This window comes from Hydra vulgaris, chromosome 13 (assembly GCF_038396675.1).
Source record: "Hydra vulgaris chromosome 13, alternate assembly HydraT2T_AEP".
In the NCBI taxonomy this organism is placed as follows: domain Eukaryota; kingdom Metazoa; phylum Cnidaria; class Hydrozoa; order Anthoathecata; family Hydridae; genus Hydra; species Hydra vulgaris.
The window spans coordinates 33031151-33041424 of NC_088932.1; the positions used below are offsets into that span (position 1 = coordinate 33031151).

Genomic DNA, 10274 nt, shown 5'->3' on the forward strand with positions numbered 1-10274 from the left:
ATTTTCTTGAAACAATCTTTGCAGTGAGTAGACATTTAAGTATTACAGTTTATAAAATGAAATGATTGAATGAAGTGAAATAAGGAAACAAATAGTAATATGAACAGCAATATAATCAAAAATATTAAAAATAATAATATTTATTAATAATATAAATGTAATTTAGTTAATAACATAATAGAATAAAAATATTATTTATTTACCAATTAAAATAAATAATGAAAAAAATATTATTAATAAAGTTAGGGAAGATTAACGTAAATATATATTAAAAATAAGTTATAATTAGTTAAGTTATAAGTTGTAAATATAAAATAAAATAAATTATATCAAAATAATAAAAAATTATGATTGATTATAAGTAAAGTATTCTAGTTATAATAAAAATATATAATAATAAATTAAGTTTATACTTAGTATTATAAGTTAATAAGTAAAACTTTTTACTTATTAACTTATTTTTAAGATTGTTAACGAATTATTTATGCATATAAAATAAATAATTATTTACTTGTTATTATAATTTGGTTTTATCTTTAATATATATTTTTCTTTTCTTTTCTTTTTCTCTTTTACCGTTAAAAAAACGCGACCGCCATTTGCGAAGACCGACCACCGATTGATTTTATATGTGGAAAAATGATTTATGTTTTTAAAGATCTATTCATTTTGAAGCCCATAAACAAAAACAACTTAAGAAATGATAATTTTGTAAATGAACCGTTTTGTAAAACAAAATTTGATCAACTTTGTATTTCATATCGTGCACCGTATCTCTGGAATAGAATTTTTTTACCTCATTTTGATTTATCTATTACTTTTCCTGCTTTCAAGAACAAATTAAAAAACTTCATTTCTCTATTGAAAATATTTTCGAATACTTTTAATTGTAACTAACTGTAGTCATATAACATATAACGAAATAATAAAATACAATGTGTATTATTATGTTATAATTATTATTTTGTAATAATTATTACTATTTTCTTTTTATTTTAAGATGATATTTGTTTTGTTTTTTTATTAAAGGTTCTGGCGATCATTATAATCTTCTATTAGATTCCTTTGTTTGCGTTTGTTTTATTTAAACTTTTAATTCATAAGTCTACGAATTTAAATGTTGCAAAAGTTTTTTATAATGTAATACGAACATAAAAAAAAAAAGACCTTACTTAACACAGTAAACCACGAAGGAGCATTTAACGCAAGTTTAAGCTGCATTCAGTACCGAATTAACCAATATGGCAAACTAGGCCATGGCCTCCCGATAATCAGAGCCACCGATATTTTTTTAAATTAACAAATATTTAGACAAGTTTTATTATCAGTTAAAAAATAATGCAAATAATTTTTATTATTATTTGACTTTACTATTGTGTTTAACCTGAAATATTTCTGTACCACTTTTAATCTATAATTGCTATATTTAGTTCAAAACCAAACAAATTACACCATACATTTTAATATAAAAAAAGTAAAAAAATTATGGAAAAAATTGGATCCCTAAAAGTTTCACTGCCGAGGGCCTCAATTTTTGTTAATTCGTCACTGGCTGCCTAACTTATTGATGTTATATATATGCGGAGCAGGCATCAAAGCTCAAATCTCATTGTTCCTAAACTAACGCTCTAAACACTGCGCCTAACCAAAAAGTAAAAAAAATCCCATTATCGCGATTAATTAACTCAGTTTTAAAAAATAAATAAGATACGTATTATTAAGTTGGATTTTCGTTAACTATTATCTTTGTTTGTGTGTAAACTATTTATTCCAAGGTCTTTGAGTTTTTTGTTTTCTAGGGTTTAATTGATTTTCAAGTTAACCGTTGTTTAAAATTTCAGTTATTAAATTTAAATTTCTTAATCATAAATCATGATTTTTTTTGTACATTTAATAAAAAAACTTCGATCAGAAGTTTAAATCAACAGTTTCTATATATTTGCAATAAAAGTGAAAAACTTGGTACGCATCCTTAACTCTGACTTGAAGATAAAAACTCTTAAAGTTTTAGAAGAAGCGTTTTAGTTGGCTAGTTTTAGTCAATATTTTAACCAAAAAAAAAAAAGGGCAAATAGACAAATCATGGAAATCCAGGCAAGCTTGGAAAATCTAATTTTTGCAAGCTTGGCTAGAGTTCCTAGGTTTTAGAAACTCTACTTTTGCAGCAATTCAGAAACCATGTGACACGTCAACAAGTTTTATGCTTTGCAAAAAATCGCAATTATTGGAGCCTGGAAAAAAAAAAAAACAACTAAAATTTTGATCCTTTTTACCTTAAATGTCAAAACGAGGAGTTTAAAAAATATTATTTTTGTTACCTTCAATTAAATTTAGATTTGTCGATGGATTTCAAATTTTATTTATTAACCTCTTAGTATTAGAAAATTATTGACTTACGTAATTTGTTTTGAATTGAGGGAGATTCAAATGATGCAATCAGAAAGTTATAATAAGTATTGTTATAAATTTCATTATATACTTTTTATCTACTTCTTACGTTTCCCTACAAATTTCAGATTTAGTTTAATTAAATTTTGCAATTAACTTTTTATCATTCAATTTTCTTCAAAATGAACAAAATTTTATTGCGATTCTCTAGAGAATATATAATTAGAATGCTAAAAGGTATGTCAGAGGTTTGTTATATAAACTTACATCAACGTAAAAATTAAAAAAATAATAATCTTCAACATTATAAAAATATCAAAATACCTAATAGTCTTAAAAAATTTTTACGACTCCCATATGAATTTTGAAATTCTATAAAAGTATATTTTACTTTACTATTTTCACTAAGTTCTAAAAATGGTAAGTGACATTTTAGACTTGTTATACATATATATATATATATATATATATATATATATATATATATATATATATATATATATATATATATATATATATATATATATATATATATATATATATATATAATATATATTGTAAATATTCAGTAAATATATATTGTAAATATTCAGTAAATAAATATTGTAAATATTCAGTAAATAAATATTGTAAATATTCAGTAACATATAAATATATATATAATATATATATATATATATATACATATATTTTGTATATATATTTTGTATATATATTACTGAATATTTACAATATCTCCTAATGGAAACACAGTGCTAATACCAGTATTTAAAATGAGTCAGCTCATGTGATATGTTATCAAAAGATTCGCATACTTGAGCACTTAAAAAAAAGTGTATTTGACTCATAAAAGGTATTACCTGACAGACGACGATATAGTTATGTAGTCTTATATAATTCTAGAACAAATATTTACACTTTTTGTTATAATATTGTTATAATATTGTATCAGTTATTGTAATTCAGTAATAATATTAGCATTATATAATTTATAATAATGCCATAATTAATTTTAAAAGTTTAGATGTAACCTAATTAAGTTTTATTTATAAATTTTGTTTATAATATATTATGAACAAAATTTATAAATATTTTTAATATAAAAATATGCAGTTTTTTTTTTTTTTAGCAAACTCTTTTTGCTTTGACACTTATTGTGGTTGCTTACGCTAAAGGTAAATTTTTTTTACTGCACTCGATAGTGTTAACTATTTCAATTAGCTATTTAAATATTAATTTCTTTTAACAAGATAATTCTGATAACAATTAATAAATAAAATCTTGCCTGCGAAAAGTATATTTAGTGGCGGCAATTATTGTACTTTTTGTTTTTGTTTGTTTACTTTTGTAAAATATAAAATAGTAAAAATTTTTAATAATTTTTTTATCTTTATGATTTTGATTAATTTAGATTTTCCTTGTTATCATCATATTATTATTATATTTACTATTATTATTATCCAGTGGGCACAGCCGACCCTAAACTATTTTTAGTCGCTATTAGGTCGGCACAAATTTTCGGTACTATTATAAAATCGTCAATACTATTATGCCGGTATTATGCAGTTTAGTTAATTCTGGGTGTAATAATTCAATTTAATGTTATGCATTAATTGTAGTCTAGTGCAATAGTAGTCTAAATGCAAACCAATTACAGTTGGTGATTAATCTCATTGCCTTTTTTTAACTGTTTAAATTTGTTGCTTCATTTGTTCTTAACCAGAGAAATGCACAGAATAGCGTGGTGCAGTTTTTGTGTTAAAACCAATCTTTTATAAAATATTGGTTTAACACAAAAATTGCACTTAGTTGCAACTTAGTAACTAAGTTATGCAATAATGCAATAACTAAGTAATGCAACTTGCAACTAAGTTAGTTGGACAAAAAATATTATTAGTACATAATAATTATAATGCAGGTATAATATTATAGTATTGAAGTATATAATAATCATTATTATAATGCAGATATTACAAGTTTATAATAATTATTATTATAATGCAGATAATATTAATATATAATAATTATTATTATAATTATTATAATGCAGACTACAACAAGAACAACAACAAAAACAAGAACAACAACAAAAAAATAACAACAATAACAAATAATAATCAATCAATATATTCTGAATTATTGATATTGTATAACAAAGTATTATTATATTACTTTGTCATACAATAGTATATAATTATTAGGTGTTTATGCATCATTAGTAATTAGACTATTTGTAAACATCCTTGAAATGTCAGATCATGTAATTAAGAATATATAGTGATTGATTATTTGTTGTTGTTGTTGTTGTTGTTGTTGTTGTTGTTGTTGTTGTTATTGTTATAGTCTTCATTATTGTACCTTTGTAACATAGTTGTTTCATTGTAATAAGATGTCATATAGTTTATAAAGTTTTATTTCAATCTAGTTCAAAAGTTGAATTTAAATTTAGTTCAAAAATGTAAAAAATTAGTTGTGTAAGTAGTTTTTTTTATTATAGAGTATATAATTGGTAACGCACCTACTCAATTAGTAAAAGGAAAGCTTATTGCTGAAATTCCAAAATTAGATAAAGAATATTTAATTTCACTTGATATTGTTCCTAATAAATTTGTTGCTGGTTGGCATAGTGTTATTCATTTCACTATTGGATCTGATGTTGCAAAGTATGGTGATAGAGTTCCTGGCATCTGGTTTAATGAAGATGCCAAAGGGGGTCTTCATATTGCTGCACCAGTTAATGGAAATATCAACAGATATTTTAACACAAAACCAATTGGAATAAATGTGTGGTCCAACATAGAGATATCTCAAACTTTAAAAGGTGCAGTGTATGTATACACAATCAAAATTAACGGAGAAATGGTCTTTTCTGAAATAAACAACCAAGCTCAATATTTTGATAATGTGAAAGTATATGCCTCAGATCCATGGTATGAAGTTCAAGATGGCTCAATAAAAAATTTGTATATTATTAATGGTGTTACAAGTATGTCTCTTTATTTTCAAAAGCAAGGCTGAATATGCAAAGATATTTGCATGTTCAGCTTTTTTGCGTATATATATATATATATATATATATATATATATATATATATATATATATATATATATATATATATATATATATATATATATATATATATATATATATATATATATATATATATATATATATACATTTATAAGTGGTTTATAGCTTTTTGTGCTTATTGTCAAATATTTATGCTCACTTTTAAGACGTGTTTGTAGTTTTTTACAGGATTTGACAAAATTTTAAGAGACTAAAATAACCACTAATTAAAAAAAAATCTGATTTATGGAGAACTTATGTCAGGAATATTATTTGATTGTGGTATGTTGTAGATATTTTTATATATTTTTAAAAGAAAAATGCTAACTTTAACAATTTTTTTTTGACAGAAACTGGATTACAACCTGTGATTATTCTTCCAACAGGTATTTAAAACTTTATATAGAATACATATGCTTTAAAATTTAATTATATTAGTTTGAATGCTCAAGTTTTATGTAGAAGTGGTTATGGAAAATATTAATATATTGTTGCATACAATAATTAAACTTTAAAATTACAGCTCACTGATTTGAAATATACTTTATGATTTTTCTAATAAGATTTATCTAATAAGTTGCAGTGCTTTAGGTTAATACTATGTAGCTATCAAATATTTCTTACACAAAAGTTTAGTTAATGAATTATTGGTTACTGCTAATCCCAATTCACTATGATTATTTTTTATTTGTTTGAATTATAAATTTTTTACAATTTTTTTTAATTTTGTTTTTTTTCAAGTTTATTAAAAAGAGCATTCTCTATTAAACTGAATGATGTACTTTTGACTAATTGATGAATAAATTAGAATTTAATAACTTAACTTAAAGAGTATATTTTTAGTATGTATTGATATATTTCTAATTTAGATTATGTTCACCACGTTAAAGAGTTTACTCTAATTCAAAGTGCACTACTTGGAACTTTAAATGTTTTAAAAAAAGAATATACTATTTCATTTAAACTGAAGCCAATGAAGTATTCTAAAGGCTGGAAAAGTGTTCTTCACTTGACATTAGGTAAGGATTATGGAAATTATGGTGACAGAAATCCAGGTGTTTGGTTTCATGAAGATGGCTCAGGAAAACTTGCTATTTTTGCTGCTGTGAGTGGTAATGTTAACTATTATGTAGAAACCACTTCACTTCCTTTAAACGCATGGTCCTATCTTAAAATATATCAAAGTTTTATGGATGGAAAGTATTGGTTTTCTGTTGATTTGAATGGAATCAATATTCATAGTGTTGAAAATACTGATGCAAGGGATTTCAAAGCTCTGAAGGTTTATGCCTCTGATCTATGGTATGCTTCTCAAGAAGGATTGATTAGTGACCTTTTGATAATTAATGGAAAAGCTGGTAACAATTTTTTTTTTAACTAGCTTTTTTTAAAATGTTTTTTTAAAAATGTTTTTTGATGTCTTATTTGTTCATCTTTAAATTAATTTATGCATTTTAATTATACTTACAACTAAATTAACGATATAATAATTTTTTCTACAGTGATTGTAAAGTATCCCTTTGACCAAAGGGTTTTAAATAAAATATTCAATAAAGTTTTTATTTTTACAGAAAGTTAGATGTGCCGTTATTTCTTTATTCTTATTTCTTATGTTGTAGAGTATATAGTTGGTAATATGCATACTCCATTAATTAGAGGAAGAATTATTGCTGAAATACCAAAGCTAGATAAAGAATATTTAATTTCATTTGATGTTAATCCTAATAAATTTGTTGCTGGTTGGCATAGTGTTATTCATTTCACTACTGGGTCTGATATTGCAAAATATGGTGATAGAGTTCCTGGCATCTGGTTCCACGAAGATGGTAATGGAGGTCTTCATATTGCAGCAGCAATTAATGGAATTACTAACAGATATTTTAATACAAAACCAATTAAAATTAATGTGTGGTCCAACATAGAGATATCTCAAACTTTAAAGGGTGCAGTGTATGTATACACAATCAGAATTAATGGAGAAATGGTCTTTTCTGAAATAAACAACCAAGCTCAATATTTTGATAATGTAAAAGTATATGCCTCAGATCCATGGTATGAAGTACAAGATGGTTCAATAAGAAATTTGTTTCTATGTAATGGGCCATCAAGTAAGTAAATTTTGTTTTCTTTGATTACATAGATTTTACATATTTTACAATATTGTTTTTTGTGTTATTATATCTACTTGCATGTAAATATAAAAGAGTTTTGAAAGATACATAAATAGCATACTTACACGTAGTGATTTTTTCCTTCAATTTCTTTGTTTCAAAGCTATTGTTGAGAGTTTCAAAGCTATTGTTGAGATTTTCAAAGCTATTGTTGAGAGATTGTGAAAATGTTGTTGAGAGATTGTGAAAATGTTGTTGAGATAGAGAGTTGTGACAATGTTTTAAAAAAAAAAGAAATAGAGTTGCCTCCAAGACATGTGTAGCCCCTAAGTCTTTGGGAGACAAATACAGTAAAAAAAAAAATTGATCACAAGTTATCTTTGCTTTTGTATTTTTGTGGGATCTCAAATTTTGTATTTGTAACCTCTGAATAGCTCTGAAACTTTCAATAAAAACTTTATTACATTGCAAAACAAAATCAATCAAATGCATAACAATATTAATAATCAATCAATTGATTATTAATGTTGTTAAGTTAATGCAGTTCTAGTTTAAATTTTTTTAAATGATCTTTTTGTAGTTAAGTGGATTTAGTTCACTTGAATGGAAATAGTCTGAGGGATTTTTGAATGAATTCAATCAGCTTTGCTAATTTTTGAATTCAATATTTCTTTTTTGTATGGATGCCAAACATGAGCGGCAACTTAAATATTTCTTTTTTGTATGGATGTCAAATAGCAACTTCAGTGTATGGTTACACAAATATGTCAAATAGCAACTTCAGTGTATGGTTACACAAATACTGCATATATTATTAAATATTATTATTAACCAATTTTATAGATATTTTCTTGACTTAATTTACTTTTAGTATTATAACATGCTTTTAAAATTTTCTTTTTAAAATTGTGTTTCTATTTAAGATTCTCAAATCTTAAACAGAAGCATCATTTTAAAACCAATCTTGAGCAGTCTTAATTTTGGATTGTATTGTTTGGCTAGGTGGCAGGTAGTTGGCAGGTGTTCTCCTTTCATCAAACTATACTTGTTAGCTAGTGCATTATAATTTCTCAGAATGTTATTTAAAGATACCATTGCTAAGTCACTTAGTTAATTGCTTAATTAATTGCTTTAAAATTATTTGATCATTTAAACAGGTAATGTTCAACTACCAAGTCCGATCATTCTTCCTAAAGGTAATTTAGCTATGTTATTTAATTTTTTTAAATATTTTTTTATTTTAAGAGCATATTTTTTATGTTAATTTATTTTCATGATAGTAATTTGTGAGTATAACATTAGATGCAATTTTTTTGTTTATATTATTAAGGCATCAATTTTTATAAAATTATACTTTATTAAAAATTGATGAAGCTATGAGGAATATTTTTTACTAAATTAACACTAAAAATAAAATATCTTAATGCATTTTTTATTTTAATGTACAAACTGATGCGGAAGTCAACAAGCGTACATAAATCATTAGAGAGTTTTGTTTAAAACACTAGTATTATTATCTATCAGTTAAAGTGCTAGCTAGGCTTAAATTTATTGTCAGATGTTGGTGCTCCGCTAATTTGCATGACAATCTGCCTGAGGACCAACTATAAATCATTTTCTTTAACAATTTAACTTATATTTGGTTATTCGCTTAGGGAGTATAACGTTATAACAGGATCGTCTAGCTATAACGTTAAATTATTTAGTCTTGCAAAAAGTATAATTATTTTACTCTAAATATCTAGTTTCCATTCTAGATTTTTTGTGCTCTGTTTTGCTATGGCGAACGGTGTTTTTTTTTTTTAGATTTTATTGACCATGCATCAGAAATGATTATTAAAAGAAATAATTTGGTTGCGACAATAGTACTTTTAAAAAGACAGTTCAGTGTTTCATTTGAACTGAAACCAACTTTATATAAAACAGGATGGCATAGTGTTTTCCATATGACAATTGGACAAAATCTTGAAAACTATGGCGATAGAAATCCAGGTATATGGTTTAACAATGATGGTTCTGGAAAATTGCACGTCGCGTTCAGTTTAAACGGAAACAACAATTATTTCTTCACTACAAAGTCGTCATTGCCCCTGAACGAATGGTCTAAAATAGAAATACTTCAACGACTTCAATTTTCGGTATATGTTTTTGAAGTGAGACTGTATGAAAATGTCGTATTTACTATCAATAATAACGATGCACGCGATTTTAAAAATGTAAAAGTTTACGTTAGTGATCCATGGTATAATGCTCAACCCGGTTTAGTAAAAAACCTCAAAATTACTAACAGCATTTAATAGACAATCTTGCATAAAGAACTTGTAATACTGTTTTGTTTGTGTTAAAAATAGTATCAAATAATGTTTTAGTAGTCTTTGTTCGTATCTGATCTAATACCATTAGTGACCGAACGGTGCTCATTTTGACCGGATCAAACATTTGATGCCAAAATACCGGTACGAGGTAGCATGCAACCCTACGAACTGGAAAATGCCGTAAAATGCCGCAAAAAACCGGAGGTTTTTGCGGCATTTTCCAAAAATAATTTTTGCGGCATTTTCCAAAAATATTTTTCCATATTTTTTTACATGAGGCATATTTTTGTTTGTAGTCGGTAATATAATAGTTTTCCAGCCTTTCTTTAGACTATAATCATATATATATATATATATATATATATATATATATATATATATATATATATA

The 10274-nt window shown here is 24.9% G+C and overlaps 1 protein-coding gene across 1 annotated transcript; it reads left to right on the plus strand.

Moving 5' to 3' along the window:
* Positions 1-2604: 2604 nt before the first annotated feature.
* Positions 2605-9930, plus strand: LOC100209097 (uncharacterized). Its single transcript, XM_065815370.1, has 8 exons — positions 2605-2808; positions 3518-3563; positions 4886-5374; positions 5809-5844; positions 6328-6816; positions 7078-7566; positions 8727-8765; positions 9376-9930. Exons 1-8 carry the CDS (start codon positions 2806-2808, stop codon positions 9864-9866), a joined length of 2082 nt encoding a protein of 693 aa, XP_065671442.1. The 5' UTR covers positions 2605-2805; the 3' UTR covers positions 9867-9930.
* The last annotated feature ends 344 nt before the right edge of the window (positions 9931-10274 follow it).

Coding starts and splice junctions, on each gene's coding strand:
- LOC100209097 (XM_065815370.1), top strand. Junction 6,817..7,077: donor GATAATTAATGGAAAAGCTG/GTAACAATTTTT, acceptor CTTATGTTGTAG/AGTATATAGTTGGTAATATG. Junction 7,567..8,726: donor TCTATGTAATGGGCCATCAA/GTAAGTAAATTT, acceptor TCATTTAAACAG/GTAATGTTCAACTACCAAGT.